Consider the following 24,096-nt stretch of genomic DNA (forward strand, 5'->3'; position numbering starts at 1 on the left):
CTGCCTGATTGAAACCGCCTCCTCGCGGAGCGCTGGGGACTGTCCCCAGGTGTAGGTCTTTGTGTCGCCAAAACTTTGCGAGAAAGCGAGGGCGCTGGACAAAGAGCGAGCGCGGGAGGGCGTTTGCCAGCCGGCTGGGGACGTCGGGCGGTGCGCGCTCTTCCCGGGGCTCTGCTCCGTACCCGGACGCCCGCCGTGCCCCGAGCCCGGCCTCCCTAGGCGGGGAGTCGCGGGTTCTGGCCACAACCCAGCGCCCTCCGGGACTGAAAGAAGCCAGGCTGGAGGAGCAAAGGCGGATGGCTGGACACAGGAGTTGACTCGGGTGGGAGGAGGCAAGCAGAGGCGCGGAGCAAAGCTGTCAAACTGCACTCGGAGCCCAGAGCTGGGCGGAGGAGGGAGGGGAAGGGAAGGGGAGGGGAGCAGGAGGGAGGGGAGAGGAGGGGCGGGCGAGAGCGGAGAGGGAGCGAGCGGGCTCGCCGCGCCTGAGCAACCCCTGTCTGCCGCTGTCGCCGCCGCCGCCGCTGGCCCGCACTCGCCCGGAGCGCAGGGTGTCTGCCCCGCTGCGCGCCGCGCGCGGAGGCTCCGGAGCCTGCCGCTGCGCCCTCCAGCCCCCGCTCCTCGCGCCGGCCCGCGCGGGTCCCGGCGGGCGCGAACCCACCATGCAGCTGCAGTTCCGGAGCTGGATGCTGGCTGCGCTCACGCTGCTCGTGGTCTTCCTCATCTTCGCAGACATCTCGGAGATCGAAGAAGAAATCGGGTAAATAGCTGCCCCCGGGCCCGTGCAGAGCCCTGGCGGGATCTCTCCCACCCCGGTACTCCGCCCCCCACACCCGCTTTGTGTGCGCCGCGCCCCCCTAACGCACAGCTGGAGAAGTGGGGGAAGGTTTTGGCCCGGGGAGGCGGTGTCGGGGGACTGGGACGGTTTGGGGCGCGGAGCATGGGGGCGCGGCTGCCGTGGGGTGTCCCCAAGGGGGGAGCACGGGCAGCCTCCAGCTGGCCCGCGTCAGGGAGCAGACTCGCCTACCCCACCCCCCTTCCCTAGCGTGTCCGCGAACGATGTCGCCGGGGTCGAGGGAGGGCGCCGGGGAGTGTCTGGGGTGGGCGGAGGGGCCGAGAGTGGAGGAGGCAGGAGTTTCTTTGTCTCCAGCTCGGCCGCTTTCTCGCCTTGGCAAAGTGGGCAGGGGGCGCGCGGGGATCTCTGCACTGGGGGAGGGGATCCCTGGGTTGGAGCGGAGGGCGGGGGCTCTGCACTGGCTCCCTGGAAGGGAAGTGTCCTCAGTACCTACCGACTGGCACACGCTCCTCCCGCCCGCCCGGGATCCCAGCGTTGGGGCGCCGGCTGGTACCGCTAGAGGCGAAGTGCGCGGGGCTGGGCTGAGACTCTCTCCCTCGCCTGGCTTTGGACGCTCAGCTAACCCCCGGCGCCCTCTGCGCCCACGGGTTCCCGTGCGCTCTCAGCGCGGAGACCGAGACCTTTCGGGAAAGTCTGTGTTGCCGCGGGGTCGTCTTCGGGGCCCCCAGGAGCGCGGTCTCGCCCCGGCTTCTCTCCCGATCTCTCCAGAGGTGGGGCGGGACCGCGAGCCCCTGCCCTGGCGCGGGACTTGCAGGAGTGCTCACTTGCGGCGCGGGACGCACCCGCTGTCGGGCGGGGAGGCTGGGACTCGCGCCCCGCCGGGTCTCTTTGCTTCAGCGCCACAAAGAGCGTCCAATCCGCGGCGGGCAGGTGGGGAGGCAGCTAGGGTTCTGAGGGGCCCTGAGGACAGCTTTCTGGCCCAGGGCTGGGAAAGGGTGAGGTCGCCGAGGGGGCAAAATGTCCCCTCCTCCTTGGGGCTGCATCCGAGCCTGGCGCCCTACTCGAGGCCCGCGCCGCGTGCGCCCCCTCCTTTGTCCCGTTTGTTTCATTCATTATCCGCTGGAGTTGAGGGCCCGCTAAGCTGACAGGTCCCACAAAAAGGAAATGACAGGATCCCAAGGCCCTAAGGACCCAAACCTGGGGCAGGCACCATTTCCTGCCCTCTCCTTTTCTCCCGGCCCCTTCCCCTCTCAGAAACCCAAGAATTCCTTCTATGAGCTCCACGACCTTTCATGAACCCTCTGCCTGCCTCCTCCTCTTCCCCGTCCTCGGTTTCCCCACGAGCTCGGGAAACTTTCGCAAATACTGTTCAGTTAACATGTGACGTGCTCCCACGCAGAAATAGAGAAATACGTTACTTTCCAGCTGTTTGCCCCAAAAAACAGGGTGGGAGAGGAAAGCGGGTAAGCCAAGTTTTGGATGATGGATGGCCCGGTGGGAGGGCCTTCCTCTCGGTTCTCCCTCCCTTCTCCCAGCTGTGGGCTCTGCTTGGCCCAGACCACTTGCTGACCTTGACAGGTGAGAGGGAAGGACCAGCAGCTGCCCATTGTTCTGCTACAGAAACATAAGAAGTGCGGAGCCCATTCAGGCATCCCTGGCTTATCCATTCACTGAACTTTGACTGAATAGCTTCTACATGCCAGGGACTTTTAATTTTTAAAATGCAATCAGGAAATCACTTTGCACATAATGCTTCACTTTCCTGCCAAATGCTTTACAGAACCCCCCCCCCCCCACCCCTACCCCCACATCAGGTTATTTCAACAGGGTATCCAGGAATAAGCTCCTAGGCCAGAGCTAAGAAGGGCCTTTACCTATATATTTAAAACCGAAGGCTCCCTTGCTATGCCCCTGGACCTGTTTCATTGGGGAGGGGAGTATCTGTTTGGGCTGATGCTGGGAAAAATTGTCAGACGGGTCAAATGTGTAATCTTCTGTGGCATCACCCCTCCTTCTTGGTGTCCCTGTCCTCAGGCTGATCCCCAGCGAGACCCGTTTTGACCCAGGCTTGAAACATCTCCCCCACTCACTCCCTCCCCCAGTCCCACTCCCAATCTGTCCCACACATGTTTAAGGGGAGGGGAGGCATATCTGGGTTTTGCCATGGCTGGAGGAGGAAGGATATGGGGCAGAGGACCAGGATCCCAACAGGTGCTTAGAGGCCAGGTTCCAAGCTCAGTCACTTTAATCCTTGGAACCACCCCAGCTTTGAGTGGTCAGCCAGAGCTCAGTGGGTTAAGGGCCCTGGCACAGTGGCCAGTGAGGGGTGCCAGGAGCAGGGCTCTGTCTTCCTCATCTTATTCCTTCCTGGGAGACCTGGACGCATATTCCAGACCATGGTGCCACTGCCCCAGCCATGCCCGCCCTTCCCCAACTTGATCTCGACCTGCACCAGGGATGGCTGTTTCTGGAAGGGGGGACCCCATGGTGTTGTCAGGAAGGGAGGAAGGAAGACATTTCTTTCTGGACTCAATAGTCAAGGATTAAGGAATGAAAAGTGAATGAGGGAAGAGATTGCACATGCATTGTCTGGTGGAACAAAAGTGAGATACACTTTTCTTAAGCTCTTGTACCCCTTTCTTCTAAAATGAAGCTTCTGGTATGGTAGTCTCAGAGGTCCTGTCCTGCACAAGGAATACAATGGGTTGCGAGGGGCAGGTTTTTCCTCCTGAAGCTTTTTCTGAGAGACTCCTTTCTTTTCCTCAGTGATGCTTTTCAACTTCTAACTTGCTTGCTTGTGGAAATGCCTCCCTGGGGTCAAGAAGGAAAAGGAAAGGTAGAAAGATGAGTTCTCTGCAAAGCACTCAAACAAAGAGTGAATTCAAATTCTACATCAGACATTGGGTGGGGTTTTGATAAAACAGCCCCCATCAATTCATGCAGTGCCCCAATTTTTAGTCCAAGTTGTAAGCTAAAATGTTTCTTTCTGATTGTCCCCTGAACTTTATAGTCTTGAGTGTAACCTACAAGAGAGAGGTGTGAGGCATGACTCTCTTGCCCACCAAGATGTCCCCAAATCCAGGGCACAGAGACATTTAATAAACTTCTATTGCACTGGCCCAATGATGGGCACATAGACCATCTTTGGGCAAAGCAGACACCCACAGATCCTTAGGATGAGAAGGACCTGTGAGGTCCCCCCCCCAGGAACCTCCCCTTTTTTTTAAAGTCAGTGTAAATTTGACCCTGCGAAGCAATATCACTTATCCAATATCACACTCTGACCTGGTAAAGAGAGGACAGGCCTACACAGGTCTCCTTATTTGCAACCCAATGCCCTCATCCCTGAATGAGTTCCTTGAACACAGTCTCTGGTTTCAAAGAAGGTAAATAGTAATAATAGTAATAATCACTATAATGGTGAAGGTGAAGGTGATGATGGTCATTAGCATTTATTGATTTATCGAGCACTGGCTATGAGCCAAGAGCCCTTCCAAGTGCTTCATTGATATTAACACACCTTTTCGTCATGGCAACACAGTGATCACCTCCCCAGGGGCAACAAGACCTCCTACTGGCCAAACTCTGTGTGCCAGACACTGGGCTAATTGCTTTAAAGTACTACTTCGCTCAATCCTACCGTATCTCTTTAAGCTAGGTGCTGTGGCTATCTCCAGATTGTCAGTGAGGAAACTGAGGCTCAGAGAGATTTGGTGATCAAGCGAGGGACCCTAGTTCTGTAAGAAGCCTCGCTAGACTGCCCTGTCTTCTGGGTTCTCTTACCCTGTGGTAATACTACAGAACGGGTCTCGGAACTTCACTCATTTCCCAGGGATGCTGCACAGGCCCACAGTTTTCCTAAGACCATGGTCTGGCCTCAGCAGCTTGCAAAAAGGGAAGGTGAGTGAAGGAGACTGTGGGAAGGACAGAGGGCTTGTCTCCCCGAAATGGCCCTTTGGTCCCATCAAGTTCAGTGTGATGCCAGAAGACAGACAATGGCACTATCTGTCCCCGGGCTGGCCAGACAAACTCATGTGCCACAAGCAGGAGCATCCTAGACTCACAGGTGGGACCTTGGGCTGAAGCTTCTGGAGCGAAAACTCCTATCCGTTTGCAAATCTGATTTAGATGTCAATTGAAAGAGAATTCTGGCATCTACACACATGTATGATTGGGTGTCTGGGGGCCTGGAGTAGGCGTGATAGTAAAGATATTTCACAGTGGGTCCCTGTGAGTACTGGCCTATTGGCATGGACATCTGACTGGTCAGGAGAGATACCATCCAGTCACCCTGGCCAGGAGTCCCAGTGCACCCCAAGCAGACATCAGACCACAAGTGTGGAGAATTAAGATGGGGGGCGGGCTAGCTCTGGTCCTTGGCTGTGACCAGGTCTGCAAGGAGACAGCCACTGTGGCCATTGGCCAGGAGTGAGGTGAGGTGCACCTTTTGGTCGTGGATGAGTCCAGGCTGATGTGAAGAAAACGAGCTTGTCTTTGAGTCCTGAAGTGCAGGGACCTTGTCAGGAGAATACATATTTGCTCAAGACGATGCAATCTTTTTTTCTTTTTTCTTTTCTTTCTTTTTTTTTTTTTTTTTTGGAAAAAGCTCATTCTTCTTCCCAATCCTGGTGTACTTCCCTCTCGTGTAAACATGCCTGGAGGATAAAATAGGAGAGAAGGCTCTGGTTTTTAACTCACTCGCCCAAGTCCTGTTGCCAACTGTTCCTAGCATCAAATTTAAATTGTAAATAGATATCCATCTTGGAAACCAATTCACCACTCAGGGCCTCTTTCCCCCTTAGAAAGCAGGGTTGCTAGGTTTTTAAATTGTTTAGGTTTTACAAATTGGAGATATTGTAAATTGTAAATTATAAATACTTCTCAGAGCGAGTAGAATTTTAGAAAGGCTCCCATGCTTTGAGCGCGGTGTGCAAGGTAATACATAATCTGGCCCCAGCCTCCTGATTCAGCCTCCCTGGGCTCTAGCCATTCTGTTTTGCTCACAGTTTCCTGGAATGAGCCATGGCTCCATGCCTCCATGCTTTTGAACACATTTGTCCTCCTTTCAGGAGAAACCTCTTTGCACACCCTGTCCCTCCTGACTCCCACCCCACGCTCTGCTACCTTCCCCTGACTCCACCATCAAGGCTAAGGTCTAGTCGTAGTTCCTTTGTAAAGCATTGCCAGGGCCCATTCCCTCCTTGGACGGTCTGGGATGGCCGTGTTACCCTTATCACGTGGTCATGCCAGTATCTACACCCATGGAGAAGGGCTCAGCAATTCTGTTTTATTTCTCTCTGCCCCCAGCCCCTGGTGAGGAGCATATGGCTTAGTGCATGAAAGCCATAATACGTTTTTCTGGACTAGATGTGGCCAAAATAAGCTTTCAGTCTTTCTGCTCCCAAAGGCCTATACTATTTTTTTTTAAGATTTTTTATTTATGTATTTGACACAGAGAGAGAGCACGTGCAAGCACAAACAGGAGGAGTGGGAGCGGGAGAAGCAGGCTCCCCACTGAGCAGGGAACCTGATGTGGGGCTCGATCCCAAGACTCTGGGATCATGACCGGAGCCGACGGCAGACGCTTCACTGAGTGAGCCATCCAGGGGCCCCTATACTCTTCTAATAACAAGTAAATGCCCTCTGCTTCCTTGAAAGGTCCTGCTTTTCCGCTTTGCCTGCCTTCTGTATCCGACAGGGAGGACACAAGCTCCATCAAGGGCGTTGTTCATCATCTTGGAATGTGGGAGGCCGGCCAGTGGAAAAGCCCTTTCTAGTCTGTAAAGTAGAGGACTTAGTGGTTCTGTTTCCAACTGCCCGTTCAGATAAAAACCAAAGCTGTCAAGACCCACCCCATGCCTCTGTTCAGCTTCTTATTCTCCAGGGAACCCTTTCCAGCCCTTCTGTTGCCCCCAGTCACCGTCCTTCTGATGGGACAGAACGTGCCAGCTCTGTCTGCCTTTGTCACCTTCATGCTTTCATACTGGCCTTAAGAGCAGACTTACCCGGGAGCCAACTGTTTCCTTCCAAGGGCTGGTCCCCAGAAAGGGTGCTGGAAGTTGCATGTTTGACACATTGAGAGAGTAAGAAACATGAGGTCGGGCCATGGGGGGTTGCAGGGGGGCGTCGCACATCAGGTGACCGTATCCGGCCAAGGGGTGGGGTCGGTGCGTTTCTCCAAGACAAGCCCCAGGGCGAGACACTTGGGTGCCATCTGCGTCCAGGAAACCCATCTCCTGCGTCTGAATGACTGCCGGTCTGGGGCTTGTCCTTAAGTGTTGAGATTAGTCACTCTCCTGGGTGGCAGCTGGGCTGGTTTTAAATTCTCCCCAGTGGCCTGCAATCCGTCACTCGGCTAGGAAGCCGCCCCGGTGTCCTGACGGGACCTGTTTGTCCCAGCATTTTCTCAGCTTCATCTGTCACAGATTCGCGGGGGCGAAGGGAACTGCTCCATCCGGGGAGAGAGCAGTGGCCGTGACAAGCCGTTGTATCCATGTTCCACGCCAGGAGCTGCTCCTCCCGATGCTTGTCCACTTGGAATCCTGATTCGCTGCTCTCCACTCTGAGTCCCGCCCTGCGGACTGTGTGTGTGTGTGTGTGTGTGTGTGTGTGTGTGTGTGTGTTCCTAAATGGCTCTGCAAGGAGGCTCATGCTTTGTCGAGAGTTTCCCCAGCACCTTTTTTGTTCTTCCTGGGGGAATCCAGAGGCCCCGTCAGCCCTACCTCCCAGCCCGTTTTTGAGCCTCAAGGTGACAAAATTTCCTCCTCCTCTGGCCTCTTAGTCAGCGGCTGGGGGATCAAAATGACCCTGAGGTCAGTGGTCCCCAAGGCTGATCCGCAGAAGGTCAGGGATCCAAAAGGGAGAAGAAAAGAAAGAAGAAAAAGATAAAGCCCAACGTACCTATGATGATTATGCTGGCGAGGGTTGCCGACTGCCATTCCTGAGAATGAGTCTCCTGTATTGTGAGATGGTGTTCTTTTTTCCTGTATAAAGGTGTCCTCTCTTTCCTGAGAAGAGTGGTGGTCTTCCGTGGCCGAAGAGGTTGGTGGCCCTAGGACTCCCCGATGCTACCGACCCCTGAAATCTGACAGTCTGGGGTCCGAGTTTGCCTTGAAGGGTAAGCAGAGGGGATCGCTCCCCGAAGCACAGCTTCACTCCTCACACATCCTTTCCTCTCAGAGGCCGACGCCACAGAGAGTAACGCATCGCTCTGGGATGCCTGCTCTGCGCCGAATGATACTCGAAGCCCGTTAGCCTTCTTCGCACCTGCCCTGTCCGCAGTCCCGTGAGGTCTGTGCCGCTGTGTCCTCCATTGCGCAGAGGAGGAAACTGAGGCACAGAGCAGTTAAAGAACATGACCAAGGTCACACAGCTAGTGAGCTGCAGAGCTGGGATTTGAACCCAGGCTGCGGGAAGCAAGGAGAACGATCCAGAAACCACGTACTGAATGGCATCCAGTGCGGCAAGTCTGCAGGAGGCTAACACTGGGAAACACGAAGGTCTGTGGGGAGCAGCGGTGCTGAGAGCGAGCTCCAGGGCCGTGTGCTAGCGCCAGGCTGGGGTGGCATCCTGGCGGCCTGTGAGCCAATGCCCCGTACGGCTGCCGGCTCCAAGTCACCTGTTGCACGATGGTGCCTCCCCCAGACCCCGCTTGCCCTCACCGAGTCTCCTCAGAATGGCTCTGGAGCATGGCCTCGTGCGACCGTCTCATTGCCAGAGACACTGACACACACTGAAGGAAGAGGAAGACAACACAGATGATTAAGGCCAGGAGGAGTTTCCTTCTGGGGAAAGACAGAAGGGCTAGTGTTTCCAGCTCCCTCGGGCTGGGAGGGGCCCTTTGAGGAAGGAAGGAGGGAGGGAAGGGTGGAAGGAAGGGAGGGAGGGAGGGAAGGAAGGAAGGAAGGAAGGAAGCAAGCTGGCAGGGACAGGCCAGACCAGTGCAGGGAGGAAGTACGTGCCCGGGGAATCCTGTTTCCTAGGGACTGACTCGTGCCCACCATTCTGCTGGGGACCCCATAGCTCCCTCCCTTAACCCCCACAGCCACCTGGTTTGCCTATTTGCAGATGAGGGCGGGAGAGGTTCCAGGATTTGCTAAGGTCACACAGGCGGGAAACTGAGGCACTGGAATCCTAGGCAGGTTTGCCTAAAAGGCAGGCGCGTGCAGGCCTTAGCTACTTTCGGGAACTGGAACTATGGGGCTGCTGCTCCTGGTCCAACAGCTCCCGAGTCCTCCTCTGGATCCTCTGTAGCACACGGAGGGTTTGCAAAGGGAAGCTGGGGACATCTGAGACTGCAGGGAAGGCTCACAGCAGGTCAGAGGAGCGCCCCAGACACAACGTTGGCCACTGCCCTCAGGTGCCCCATTTCAGTGGATGCTGAGGAAGGGGCGGCCACCCTCGGACTCTGCCCAGGGAGTCGTGGGCTTGGGTTGTTAGTTCCCCATCTCCGATTTCCAGAACAAGAACATTGGCTGCGCTCGGAGGAACGATACCCAGGATTAAGTCACACCTTCTTTCTTGGCAAATGCCAGCGTGGCTTAAATAATGAAGGGAGGAGGCATATGATCTCCGGAGAAAATGAGCTGGTAAATTGATAGGGCCAGGGACTTTCAGTTGCTGTTCACTGGGAAGAAGCAAAGCCTGTCCAGTACGCCCAGTGGGGCTCAGTCGGTGAAGCATCTGCCTTCAGCCGCGGTCATGATCCCAGGGTCCTGGGATCGAGTCCTCCGTGGGAGCCTGCTTCTGCCTCTCCCTCCGCCTGCCTCTCGGCTTGCTCGTGCGCTCCCTCGTGCTATTTGTTGAGTAGATAAATAAAAGCTTTAAAAAAAAGGAGGAAGAGAAGAAGGAGGAGCAAAGCCCTTCTGACCACACCTCCATGGTTCCCAAAACTTGGGGACTGACACTCAGAGGACAATGTACGACGTCTGACTATACCAGGATCCACAGATTGATTTCCAAGGAGAAGCAAAGAGAAGGGCAAGACAGAAATCCCCAATGCCATATCCACCCCAGCCCAGGGCGGGATACCTCTTAGGCCGCTGTATACAAGGACAGAACCACGGCGGGCCAGCCTCGGGCCTGGAACCAGCCAACCTCTGCAGCCCCTTCCCCAGCCTGTCTGATGCCCCCCGGTAAAGCTCTAACCTCCACCGGTGTCAAAATAACTCGCTTAGGTCTTCACTGTCAATTTCTCCCAGCTGCCAGCACGAAGGTCACCATGGGAAGATTGAGGCTCTCGTGTCTGGAGAAACACTTACTACCTGTGTGACCTCAGGCAGGTGACCTCACCTCTCAGAGCCCCAGCTTCCTAATCTAAATAACGGGGTGAATAATATCTGACTCACGGTGTTCAGAGGGTTAAATAAAACATACATCATGGGAATGAAAAATTGTGCCGCCATGATGGGAATCAGTATGGCGGTTCCTCAAAAACTTGGAAGTAGAATTGCCATAGGATCCAGCAATCCCACTTCTGGGTGTGGACCCAGAAGAATTGAAAGCAGGGGCTTAAACAGGTATTTGTACACCTGCATTCAGTAGTATTTGCAGTAGCCAAAAGATGTCCGAGGATGTGTGAAAAGTAAAGTATGGCATATAGGTATGAGGGAATATTATTCAGCTGTAAAAAGGAGGGACATTCTGGGGCCACCTAGGTGGCTCAGCGGGTTAAAGCCTCTGCCTATGGCTCAGATCATGATCTTGGAGTCCCAAGATTGAGCCCCGCATCGGGCTCTCTGCTCGGCGGGGAGACTGCTTCTCCCTCTCTCTCTGCCTGCCTCTCTGCCTACTTGTGATCTCTGTCCGTCAAATAAATAAATAAAATCTTAAAAAAAAAGTGGGGGGAGGGACATTCTGACACAGGCTAGGACATGGATGGACCTTGAGGACATTATGCTAAGTGCAAGAAACCAGTCACAGAAAGATAGATACTGAATGATTCTCCTTCCCTGAGGTGCAGAGAGTCATCAAATTCCCAAGACAAAAAGCTGAATGGAGGTTGTTCGGGGCTGGGGGCTGGGGGAGGAGGGAGCAACTATTTAAGGCATACGGAGTTTCAGTTTTGTGAGATGAGAAGAACTCTGCAGATGGGTTGTACAACGTCCTGAATGCACTTAACACTAGTGAACTGTACAGTTAAAAATGGTTAAGATGGGAGGTTTTATATGACGTGTAATTTAACCAGAATTAAAAACATGCATACAGATGCAAGCCGCCAAAAAGCACCGGGCAGGTGCTCAAAGCACATTGATTTATTTTAAGAGGGTAGTTATGGTCTTAACCAAGCAACCTCAGTGGGAGTATTCTTCAATTCAAGAAATAATATAGTACCAAAAAGCATGGTGGGGAGGAAGTCAAGGGAGAAAGGGAAGCAGGAATATAGAGCTAGACTTACAGAAATACAAACCGCTTGCTGGAGGGGGCGAACACCCAGCACCTGGGATTTGGAATTGTGGGAATTGCAAACACGTAATTTCTTTGTGGCATTCTGTGAATACCTGTTGGTCTCATGGTTGGCCTGTCTTAAGTTCAGTGGGAGCAGCCCAGGCCGCACGGAAGGCACGGAGTGGTGGGAGGTATAGGTAGGGAAGAGGATAGACAGCCCAAGCCACACTAATGCCCAGATCTAGTTTCCTAGCTGTCCCTTGCTTTACCATCTGCATCCCGGTAGCCTCGGTTAGTGTTTTTGGGTCAATGGTGAATCTGAAAAGAAGAGAACCCCAAATGCTAACCCCCAGAGATGTGGCTCTCTCTGGCCTAGGGAAGGCTGAGATACAGCTGTCTGCCTCCCTTTTAGGCTCAGGCCACACGGTTCCCCGAACACAGGAGGAATGAGGGAGTGCCATGGATTGCAGGGGCAGGAAGTGCGGAAGCTGCGGGTCAGCATCCATGAGGGTGGTAAGAAACAGTGCTAAGCCCAGGCCAGAGTTTCTGACTCCGCAGATCTGAGCGCGGTCTGAGAGTCCGAATCTCAAACAAGTTCCAGGTGATCTGTTACCATTGGTCCCTCCAAGGACCACATTTGGAGAACCATGGGGCTAGAGCCTTGTCACTCAAAGGGTGGTCCTTGGGCCAGCGACATGGCATCATCTGGAGTTTTGGTAAAAATGCAAAATCTTGGGCCTCACCGCAGAAGCAGACCTAATGAAATGGAATCTGCATCATTACAAGACCCCAGGTGATTCATATGCGCACTCACTCCACTGGTAGGTACAGCTGCTTTCCTGGCCTTCTGCAGAGCCCCAGCCCAAGTCAGTGTGGCCGGCCCATCAGACCAGGGAAACTTGTTGTAGGATCACTGTTACCCATTACAGAGTTGGCCAAGAGTTACCCTCAAATGGATGTCAGAAAAACTTACTAATAGTTATTCTTAGAGGCACTTACTGGATGCCTGTGTAAGCACCAGGAGCTTTTCATACATTATTTTACACATTTATTATAAAACCCCAACAAGGGGCACCTGGGTGGCTCAGTGGGTTAAGCCGCTGCCTTCGGCTCAGGTCATGATCTCAGGGTCCTGGGATCGAGTCCCGCATCAGACCCTCTGCTCAGCAGGGAGCCTGCTTCCTCCTCTCTCTGCCTGCCTCTCTGCCTACTTGTGATCTCTGTCTGTCAAATAAATTAAATCTTTTTAAAAATTTTTTAAAAAATAACAAAACCCACTTTGTGGAGATTACTCCACAAAGTGGAGAAAACTCCACTTTGTGGAGTCAACTGAGACTCCAGTAAAGTAACTGCTTCCTAAACACAGAGAAAGAGAACTGAATTTTCTCAAGGTCTAGCTGGCCATTTTCCCGGTGCTAGAGATTTAGTCCCCGAAATTGGCCTGCTTCCTTCTCTCTGCCCCTCTCCCAGATGAGGCCCGAGACAGGAGGCAAGGCAAGGAGAAATCCCAACCAAGGGTGGAACTGATCTAAGAAATCAGTCTTTAAAGAGACAGCACTGTGTCTATACCAGAAACAACCTCGTCCCTGGGCTATGGCGCATGATTGAAATTTCTGGAGAAGCTGGGCAGCGAGGCCCTCCCTGGCTGGATCATTAAGCCCCACTCATGAACTTGGCCTGGACGTGGTCTTTCATACAGGAAATGCCCCCCTTTTCCAGCTGGTATCTGCAGTAACAGACCCCTGGTGTTCCTGGGTTTTCTGGGTGGTTTGGGTGGCTTACTCAGCCTACAGTCTCATCCCAAACTGTGCTCTGTTATAGAAAGCAGAGGAATTGAGGTGCGGGAGGCCACTGGGGTTGATCAAAGGCAGGTATAAGAAAGCCATTAGAACCAGCCTGCTCCTTCAGGTAAAGACAGCCTCTGGGCAGGCTGGTAGCCAAGAATTTAATTGTATTTATTCTTACCATCATTTTCTATTTAGGGCAAGGGATATTGGTATTCTATTTGTGGCACTGATAAAAAGATTCCTTTTATGATAAATTCATTTACGTTTTTAAGCGAGTCATTGTAAAGAAAAGTATTAAGTCAATAAAGTGCAGTTAGCAGAACCCCTGAAGGAAAATCCAGGAAAAGACTGAACGTCTGTGCAATGATGCACTGGCCTTACTTCTTCCCTGTGATCGTTTTCTGCCTCTTTGGTAGCAAAGCTGTGACAGTCCTTGCAAAACTTCTGTAGGAAGGGGCGCCTGGGTGGCTCAGTGGGTTAAGCTGCTGCCTTCAGCTCAGGTCATTATCTCGGGGTCCTGGAATCGAGTCCCGCATCGGGCTCTCTGCTCGGCAGGGAGCCTTCTTCCCTCTATCTCCCAGCCTGCCTCTCTGCCTACTTGTGATCTCTCTCTGTCAAATAAATAAATAAAATCTTAAAAAAAAATTCTATAGGAAGAGGAAGAGAGTTAATCTTCTTAGAAAGTGCCTGGTTACAGAGACACTTATTCAAAGTACCTGGGAAATTGCCCAGGGTACAAATAAGGAATTGGCCAAAGAAACAGTCTTGTGAATGCTTTGAAAAGTAAGGGTGATTTAAGCCTGAGAAACCCCTCACCCCCAGCAATGCCACAAGGTTAGAGCCCCATCTCACTGTTTCCTGGCATGCTGTGCTTCTGGTTTGCGCCGTACCTTAGGCTTCGTGTATCTTGCATGATCCCTTTCTTGCCTGTGGGATGGTAGCCGCAGGAGGCTGGGGCCACCGCAGACCTGTGCTGCCTTGTGCTTCCAAGCTCCTTGCACGGGCCTTGCAGAGACTAAGCCCTGGTTTGGAGAGCAAAGTCAGGAAAGGAGAGAGGACAGGAAAGGGGGGAATTCCTTCCTTGAGGCCTAGACAGGCCCCTACCGCCTACATCCTGAGATCGTGTCTACATTTCTCTCCATGGCCAAAGGAGAGAAAATGTGAATTATACAAGCCTCCCCCCCTGCCCAAAGAACTGTCTGATTCGAAATTCATTAAGTGCCATCCTACTTACAGATGAAGCCCACTTTCCTTTTGGCTGGTTCCATGGAGAAAGACCAGCCCCCCCATTAACATAAGTATCCCTCGCAGGGGAACTCGAGGTTCTATACAGTCTTCATGGCCTTGTACACAGAAGCCAGAGGACTGGAGGGATGTGGCCAGAATCAGGAATCCGCTGGCAGGCTGAGATCAAGCTGATAACACGGAGATTAATAAGGGTCTGCAACCCCCTCCATCCTGTAGCACGAAGGAGGGTTTTTAAATCAATGCTGGTCTGGCTGGCTTAATGGTACCTAATCTTACCTTTTGAAGCTGGAGCGCTTGGGAGTTGAGATCAATGGAGAGAAAATAAAGTAAAATGTGTTGACTTTGGGATTTTTTAGTCTTCATCAGAGTGCCATTGTGTAGCATTGTTTTTATTTTCTGTCTTGGAAATCAGCAGAGATTAGCCACTGAGACCATCAGCCTGGACGAAGTGGTGGGGTTATTCAGTTTTGATTTTACTGTTTTCATCCACTGCAAGACAATCTCCGCGAGGGAAGAGTCCATTTCCGCCCCGTTCACCAACGTGCCCCTGGTGCATGGCGCGTGGTTAATGCTCAGGAACCAGTTTCTCGAATGTCACCTTTCGGCGTGACCCGCACACACTACCTACCATGGAGAAGTCCACTGTCTGAACCTGCTCCCAGCGAGGTGCAGAAATAGCAGCCTCGAAAGGCACTCGAGGTGCCCCCAGACAAAAGCGTCCCTGGTACCGAGATGCTGTGACCGTTATTGCGAGCTTCATGTGCTTACCACAAAGCTGTACGAGTCAAATGGATCTGACTCACCGTCCACAGGTGCTCACAAGCCCTGTGTTGGAGGCTGGCACCATGCAAATCTGAACCCAGTACAGGAAAAAAAAAAAAAAAAAAGGCTCAAGGCGGTTGTTGTCTAACGGGTCAGAGACTTCTTAGGGGTTGATGACAGCTGTGTCTGGAGTGAGCAACAATTTGGGAATCGGAGCTTTGGTTATGGATTCGCCACCTCCAGGCCATTCACCTTAAGGGCAGACCCAAAGCTCTCTGGGACTCAGTTTCTCCATCTGTAGAATGAGCATGAGATGAGCCCACAGGTCTCCTCTAGCTCCAATGCCTCACAGCTGGGTGCCTCCCTTGATGGGCTTCCCTGTTGGATGGAGTCCAGACTGACTGGAAATAGCAAATCCTTTTGTTATGCCTCTGAATTCCTTGCCCTGAAATTTTAGAACAGGGCAATAAATAGGTGCTGGTCTATTTTCACCCACCAGCTGCTCTACATTAAACAGAAAAAAAACGGCCACCACCGGAGAAGGCAGACTAACATTCTGAGCACCTGTTCCCTGCCAGGCACTGCAGTAGACACTCTCACATCCCAACGAAGCACCTTATAAACTTGCAAGAGAGGTTCAGTAGCATCACTGTTTCCCGTCTTTCAGTACCACTTGGAGAATCATTATATTACAGCAGGATTGGTGTTCCAGATCAATTATGCCCCATATTCCATGTGTTAGAAAAGCACTAAGTGTGTGTAATAAAATATAAAAAGCTATTATCAAATATAGCTAAGTCGGAGGACTTTTGGAAGCGTTCTTCCTTTGGTTATCAGGAAGATTCATGGTCACCAACAAACCTCTCATGTGCGTAATGCCAGTGCCTGTCCTCAGCGGTGAGCCCTGCCTTGTAATAAAAATGAAAGTGACATTGTTGTGCTAATGGTACTGATGATTCATACTGTAGGAGCTCCAAAGAGGGCTGAGGACAAGAAAGACATTTCGCAGAGGAGGCAGGGTCAGGATGGGACCTGCGTCCAAGGATGGGTCCAAGGACTTAGCCAGAAAAAGAATGAAGGTGGTGATCCAGATGGGGAGAATGGTCCAAGCCAAGGAAAGGGTGAGTGACAGCAAGGAGCTGGGCTGGAGTGGAGGCTTCAGGAGTGCCTGGAGGTGGCGGGAAATATGGCAGGACAGAGAGCTCAGAGCCAAGCTGTCAGTGCTGACGCTATCACACTTGGTTCTTTTGGGAGCCGCTTTGGATTAAGCTGGGGTCCAAAGACCTCGAAACAGTCTGTGATTGATCTCAGGAGATCAATGAACCTCTTGAAATTCTAGGCATTTTTCTGGACAAAGGATCCATATATTCTCAAGGATTCTCACAGGGATCCATAAAGCTGAAGAGAAGATGTTATGGACAGTAGGAAACCTTGAAGGGTTTTGAACAGGATTGTGCAGAGCACATGTGAGCTGCTGAGAGGGGGACGAGCTGGGGAGACCACTCATGTCATCCACAGGAGGAGCGTGGAGGGTTAGGGTTGCAGTTGTGTCAATGGAAAGGAAGAGAGAGTTAGGGCATCATTGTACAGAGAAGTAACGGCACTCGGGGGACCATCAGTGGTGGCTAGGACAATGGTTTGGCCTTAAACATGGTGATTATACAAGGATGGAGTTTGTCTATGTGGGAATGAAGACATTTAAAAATCACTGCCTGAATCAACAATTATCAGAGCATCGGGCCAAAAGGCTAGCTGGCCCATTTTCCTTTATTCTTTAAGTATGGCAACAAAGGTCCCAAGATGGGAAGAGATTGTCCATGGTCATGTACATGGCGGGCAACTGGGACCAAGCCATAAGAGAACAATATCTAGGAGGGAGGTTGTGGAAGATGGAGATGGAGATTGGAAGCCATTTGTGGGGAGATGTTAGTTGAGGCCATGAATGGAGACAAAGAGAAGAAACAGAGACCCCAGGATTAAGCCTTGGTCATTGCCCTCATTTAGAGGGTGGAAAGGAGAAGCCAAGGTAGCAAAGTCCATGGAGAAGGGTGGACAAAGATGAGAGGGGAACCAAGAGACCAAAGCAGTGAGCAAGAGAGGCAAGTGCTCCTGGCAGGTTTGAGGGTGCTCAGGGGCCCCGGGACTTAGCCATCAGCAGGTCCCTGGTGACATTTGGGACAATGATGAGATGAAAGACGATTTCAAAGAGACGTCCCTGATCAAAGAGGTGGTGATTACCGTCTGTCTGCACCCGAGGTTTGAGAAGGAAAGAGAAGCAGGGCAGGGGTGTGAAAAGCCAGCAGGAGGAGAATAGTTTGCAAAGGGAAGATCGCATTTGTAAAAATAAGGTAGAGAAACAAGGAGCGGGAGAAGGAAAGGAGAGGTTATATGATAAAGCTACCATGTTGAAGTGAAAACAAGACCAATAATCAGAGCTGGGGAGAGGAAGAGTGGGATGAAGGCTCGGAGACCATATTCTGGATTGGGGAGGCTCCAGAAACGTGAATTTTAAAGGAGGGAAGATCTGGGATCCACCGACCCATCAGGCTCTTCTTGCCGAAGCAGATCCCTCTGCCTGGGGCTCTTCCCACAGCCCTTTGTGAGGCTGGTTCTCGCTCAGATTCCAGGATGCTGATGGAGTGCCGGCTCCTTCGGTAACTCTTCCTTGTCTCCCGCCGAGCCTGCCCCCAGTCCCTCCACACCCGTCACTGTCCTCCTCCTTTCCTCTTGGTGCCACCGAGCACATGTTTATGACTCTTCCTTTGTTGAGATATTTGTCTTTCTCGTATGGGTATGTGTGCGCTTCCAAATTTAGATTTATTTTAAAGATTTTATTTATTTATTTGAGAGAGAGAGCACGAGCAGGGGGAGCAGTAGGCAGAGGGAGAGGAAGAAGCAGCCTCCCTGCTCAGCAGATGCGGGGCTCGATCCCAGGACCCTGAGGTCATGACCTGAGTTGAAGGCAGACACTCGACTGACTGAGCCACCTAGATGTACCTCCAAATTTAGATTTTAAGCACCTTCAACCCTGGGGGGCGGGTTACTGTCTATCCCCATTGTGCCCCCGGAGCTCAGCTTAGGGCCTGCCATATAGTAGGTGCCTAGTAAGTGCATGCTAATTGGAAGAAAATGATGGGAAGGCAAAGGAATCCAGCCATGACCTGTCTCTCTTCTCAGAAGAGTTTTAATGAGAACAATAATAGAAGTAAAATTGAAATAGCATCTGCCAAGCTGTTTGTATATATTCATTACCTCATTTACTCTGCAAAGTTTACTCACTTTAAGGAGTGAGGAGGCTCAGTTTTAAATACTCTGCTCGCTCTTTTTTTGACAGTATTGAATCAAAGAGGCATTTCTGTCAAAAAAATAAAAATAAAAATGCAGAGAGGCTAGATCCCTTCCTGCTTTCCCTCTTCCAGGGGGTGGGGAGGTTCTGGGCGTCCTCTCTCCACTGCTCCCCATTCTGAACGTGCCCATGCAAAGCCCTTTACATGCCAGGGTGTTTTTTACAAGAGCCTAAGAAGGCTTAAATTTCCCATCCACTTGTCCAGTCCACTGTGGTCACATGGAGAAGTAAGCTGGTGAAGAATTCTCTTTGCCTCTAGATTGTTCTAAAGTCCAAGGAGGGGCAGACTAAGCCTCACTCCCCCCTGGCTTCTTCCCTGGCCTTTTCTAGGTGAATTTAGTGGCAGGAGAAGTGGAGAAGGGATCAGGCTCAAAGGCAGCTCCAGTCCAAAGCCTGAAATGCTACCTTGAGCCATTGTCCGCAGCGCACCATGCAGAGGCACCAACCCAGACCCTGGAGGCAGATAGGCAGAACATCCCGCACGCACCCAGGGAGTCCGGACTAATGCTCAGAGCAAGAGGGAAAGCAAGGGAGGGGTACTTGTCCAGTCCATCTTTGTGCCTCTCACTTTTGTGTGGTTGCAGCAGAAACCAGGCTCCCTGAAAAACTGCTAGAAACATTTGAAACATTAGGACCAAACCCTCCTAGAATGAGAAAGTAGGAATCCAGTGGGATAGACAACCCCAGGTCCCCGTGCACCCTTGGAGGACTTGTACACCCCTTGGAGGACTTGGCTCCCTGCTTCCTTCTCTTGGCTCTGCCAGGGGACATCTTGGGCATCTGTCTGGAGTCAGGTGTAGGTCCCAGGTACAATTGCTGTCTGGCCCCACTCTCTGTCTTCTCTTCTGGGTTTGCTCCAATTACATAAAACCCCAGTTTTGACTCCACTCAGGCTTTGACCACCCCTGCCCCCAACCCCTTGCACCATGTTCCCAACTTAGAGACAATCTGTTAGACAAAGCCAGGTTCAGATCCCGCCTCCAGCTCCTCCTTGCTGTAAATCCTTGGATTCAATGCTTAACGTCTCTAACTGAATGGGATTACTAAAAATGCTTACCTCGTAGGGTTATGATAGAGACAAAAGGAGAAAATCCACAGTGAGGGCGTGGCCTGTGAGTGCCAGATGCTAGGTACCCAGGCAGGAGCAACTCAGGATGGTCACTCCTCTGGGCTCTGTCATCCAAGTGAAGTCCTTCTTAAGTCCCCACCCAGACACCTGTTTCTAGCATCAACCTGACAGGCTTGGGTGCCACCATCCTCTCGACGCCCATCCCGACCCCACCCCCACCTGCTACAAGGATGTTTACTGAGTGAAGTCATTTTCCATGCCCTAACTCAACGTGGTGGGAGGTCGTGTTTTCCATCCTGAGCACCAGCTCTGGGCTTTTCTCCAAGGCGATCAGGAATTGGATCACAGGGAAACCCAACGGGCAGAACCCCTCCACGATTCCTCCCCAGAGCCCCCAGACTCCTCCAGAACACAGGGTAAGGGTGGGGCTGGAGTCATAGGAGCTGAGTATCCTTCCAGAGCTCGGGCTGGCTTCCTCTTACTGTTCTGTTAGTTGGAAGTTCAATCAGCGAGCCCTGGGCAGTAGCCTCGCACTGTATGGTAGGAAGAAGGAACTTCCCAGATTTCCTCTCCAGCATCTTTGCTTCTACAGGTGGCAAAGGACTCAGCCTCTGGGTGTTCTTCTTCTGCTCGTGGTTGAATTTATCAATAAGCACCTTGTCAGTTGTCACTGAGAAGGAGCAAGAAGCCAGTGCCCCCTGCCACTCCCCGCACACCCTCAGGCCCAGCAGGCTTGCTATACTGGCTTCTGAGGGGCTTCTGAGTCAGGGGCTTTAATGGAGAAGGTGACATGGGCTGTTCTGCTACGTGAGTGGCAAAGAGTCAATCCAGGATCTCAAACTACAGAGTCTAGGGAGGATGCGTACATAAGTGAGGCATCTCAGGGTAAGACAAGAGGGAGTGGTGAGGACTGTGGCGAAATGTAACATATTCCCGCCTGCCCCCCGCCCCTGCTCCCACCAACCTGAGGCACAGCTGCTTCTCAACTCAACTCAACCAACCACTCTGACTCAGTGTGGCCAGATCTTCTGATTGTTCATAAGGATCCAGAAATTAGCATGCTTTATAATAACTATTCCCTTGAGCTTTAAAATATTGGCCTCTGATTTTTAAAATATTTAGAATATGCAAGTCACCCCCACCCAGACACATATTGAAGTCAGACACGACCTGGGGCCGGCAGTTCATAAACTCGGAATTTAGTAAATGCAGATAGAATAAAGGATTCCTGAGGGAGAGCATGATGTTCAAAGATATGACCTTGGTTGGATCCAACCCACACACTGCAGAAACTTCCCTTGGTGGAGTTAGCAAGTGGCAAGAGGGAAAATGGAATACAAAGACGGAGAGGGCGACCCCAGAAAGTGTCTCCTATGCTCTGCTCTTTAATCTATGCTCCTTATTTTGAAAGCTGGGAGGGTCTGTAAGGGAACCCTGAAGAATTTCAAGGAGGGACTGCCAGATTGCAATTTGCATCTCAGAACGCTGGGTCCAGTGTGGGAAGGGCCGGCAGAGAATGCCTCTCCAAGACAGAAAGGGAGAGAATACGGAGACCAAGCCATGATCCAGGGTGAAGCCATGAAGGTCGGCACCTGGAGCAGGTGGCACCTGAAGCCATGAAGGTCGGCACCTGAAGCCTGGGTGGTCTTGGAAGGCAGAGCTTGGTGAGGGCGTGTGGGGAATATAGATGCCACCTGGGTTCTGAATGACCTGGGTAGGCTGCCATCCTGGTCAGGTTTGAGTTGTGTAGGGAGGTATCCAGGATGTCCATGATTCTGGAAATGAGGCATGCCTGCCGGGAATCAGTCAGTCATGGCATCTAGACAAGCAATGAAGCTGGGGTTTGGACAAGTGATCCATGCTCAGCAGGGCTCTGAGCTACCCCAGCATGGAGGGGAGGGCGGGCAGGTGGGGAAGAGCTGGGAGAAAGCAGTGGGAAAGGTTCAGGGGACACTTGGAGACGTGAGGCCACTCGATGGAGGAGGACAGTGTCTGTGGCTCGCGGCATATTTTGGGTCTTGCTCAGTCCAGGGGCAGAGCAGAAAGAACCAACGTGTGGTTGGACTCACTCAAGGACCAGTCGGTACTCCGGGAGTTTCTGCAAAGAGTCCCCCTGGGAGCTCAGTCCAGCACAGCCTGCTAGCCTGTGGACACACCACGCCCAGCTCTGGACACTGTGACCTCTAGAGGCGCTTCCTGCTGTTTAGCTGGGAGTTTCTTTGCTGGAGAGAAGAAAACGGCAGCAGGTACCACAGTTCTGCCGTGGGGAACACACGCATTTTCTTCTACCTCCTGGTCCTCATTTCTCCCTCGAGGGCTGTACTGCTGAAAGGCAGACTCCCTGAGGACAGCTGTACCATGGGGGTTTGGCAGAGTCCTTGCCCAGCAATGGTTCTCTCTGATCCAGAGGGCGGCAGCCATCACCTTAATACAAAAACTGAGGTCCCTGTCCGTCGAGTGCTTCTCACTGCAGTCCCACAACAGGTCCCCGCTTTACCGAGAAGGACATCAAGCCCTAGAGAGTCTAGAGCTGCAAAGCCAGAACCATCAGGAGCCAGAACCCCAGTCCTCTAACTGATGGTCCTGGCCGTCCTCCTCCTGCATGACACCCACACTCCCTACATGGTGACCTCCGGAAAGGCAGGATGGGGACACATCTGACACCCAGAAGAGACAGGACTTCAAAGTCTTCTCCAACGTTGGTGCCCTCGGGGGGGTTCCTCCGGGAAAGACTGCGGCTGGTATTAACGGGGATGCTGTTTCTGAATGCAGCTCCACCAAGAAGGGAACAAAAGAGAGGGAAGAAAGGCCGGCTTAAGGTAGAGCCCTTTCAAGTGCTGCCGAGGCGAGGCGGGTTCAAGAGCTGGGCATTCTGCTTCTCTTTAAAGAGCACAGATTTATCCATGGCAGGCCACATGAATGAAAGGAGAGGCTTTCAGAGCTGCCAAGATCCCACTTCAGGGGTTTTGCAGGAGTCTATTTCTAATGCAATGCAAGAGGGGGGAATGACAGCCGAGGTTAACACTGTGTCTGCAGCAGGAGGCGTGGGGACTGCCGATCAATGGACACTGAGTAACTGGCCAGTGGAGGTGCTAGGGTCTGAGTGCTTGTGTCCCCCCAGATTCATATGTCGGAACCCTAACCCTCAATGTGATGCTGTTAGGAAGTGGAGCCTTCTGGGAGGTGATTCGGTCGTGCAGGCGGGGCCATCATGATGGGATGAGTGCCCTGTCCAGGAGACCCCCAGAGCTCCCTCACTTCCTCCACCACATAAGGTTAGAACAAGAAATCAGACCCAGATGGGGTGGGATATGGGGGGAGGCTCCCCCGACCATGCTGCCTCCCTGATCTCAAACTCCCAGCCTCCAGGACTGTGAGCAATAATAATACGTTTCTGTTGATAAGCCAACCAGTCCCTGGTATTATGCTCTAGCAGCCCAAAAGGACGGAGACAGTAAGATTGAATGAATTTTCATATAAAACCACTCCTGGATCACATTTCCTCCCTACTGGTGTGGTACAGGTGAAGATTCTAACTTGCCTATTTCTCCAGTCCGCTCACCAACTATCTCACAACTACTTGTGGGATTAACCTTTGCTTCCTCTTAACTCCCTGGCATCTCCCTGACAGTATGTTGCATCCTTACCTGCAGCAGGTGAAGGGCGGGGTGGCACCATTCTCCAGGCACAGGAGACCCCAGTTCCTGCCCTGCCAGTGTTTTCACTGGGACAATCGACTTAACCTTTGGGGGCCTGTGTGTTTTATTTTTAAAACTAAAATGTGAAAATTAACAGATCCCTGTTACAGAGCCCTGCACATTGCGGGGTCAAGCAAAAGAGGTCATTAACATTTTTCACTGATCTCTTGGAATCTGCATCCGCTTCCTGGAAATATGTTCTTGTAACCTGTCCATCGGGGACAGGGATTTTCACCTGCGTTGGTGAAGGCGTCACATTTAGGGAGTAAATTTTGTGGGGAAAAGAGAGGCTGATTCGTTTGAAAAAAACAAAACAAACACCATATTCCAGTATATTTTGTATTTGAAAATTTCATAAAATGAATAGTCTGTAAGAAAAACTGTAGAAAGTCATGCTGAACAAAACCTTGCTGGGTGTGAAAATAGAGAAAATTCAAGACTTTTAATTGGGGGTACCCTCTCTCGGGGGAGTGGGGAGATTCCGGGAGGGATTTTATTCAATGTAAGTGGAACCCTAAAGTGTTGAGTGGAGATGACTTAATATAATAATGGGTTTTCTGAGCCAGAAGAAATCTTAACGATGACCTGAGGACTCTAAGCCATCTCTTGGGTAGGGATTGTTCATTATGTCCCTTCCCAGTAGTGTATTTCCTCTAGAGGGAAATCTGTCCCATGGCCAGACCGAGGAAGCCCTGACTTTACCCATCCAGGATGGACAGATGGAAGAAGCAGCCACTGTCATCACACAAGGATGGGGCTCCAATAAGGTGGGGAAGGAGTAACATTCATTAAGAGAGCTCTTTTGATGGGGGACATAGACCAGATTGGAGAGGCGCCAAGAGAGGGTAGAATGAGGAACACAGATGACTAGTGTAGACGATTCCTTAAGAAGTTTGCTAAGTGCTGGCAAGACATAGAGAAAGTTCAGAAACGTCATGGAATTAAGGTTGGGTTGTTTATTTAAGATGAGAAAAGCAGGGGCACCTGGGTGGCTCAGCGGGTTAAGC

At 52.0% G+C, this 24,096-nt stretch overlaps 1 protein-coding gene across 1 annotated transcript in view; it reads left to right on the plus strand.

Moving 5' to 3' along the window:
- The first annotated feature begins 659 nt into the window (after positions 1-659).
- The window catches only part of ST8SIA2 (ST8 alpha-N-acetyl-neuraminide alpha-2,8-sialyltransferase 2), a 66,464-nt gene continuing 43,027 nt past the window's right edge, over positions 660-24,096 (plus strand). The window contains exons 1-2 of the mRNA XM_046007261.1: positions 660-757; positions 1,459-1,563. Of these exons, the coding sequence (XP_045863217.1) occupies positions 660-757; positions 1,459-1,563 (203 nt within the window). The remainder of the gene's footprint in view (positions 758-1,458; positions 1,564-24,096) is intronic.

The sequence above is a fragment of the Meles meles genome, chromosome 6 (genome assembly GCF_922984935.1).
Source record: "Meles meles chromosome 6, mMelMel3.1 paternal haplotype, whole genome shotgun sequence".
In the NCBI taxonomy this organism is placed as follows: Eukaryota; Metazoa; Chordata; class Mammalia; order Carnivora; family Mustelidae; genus Meles; species Meles meles.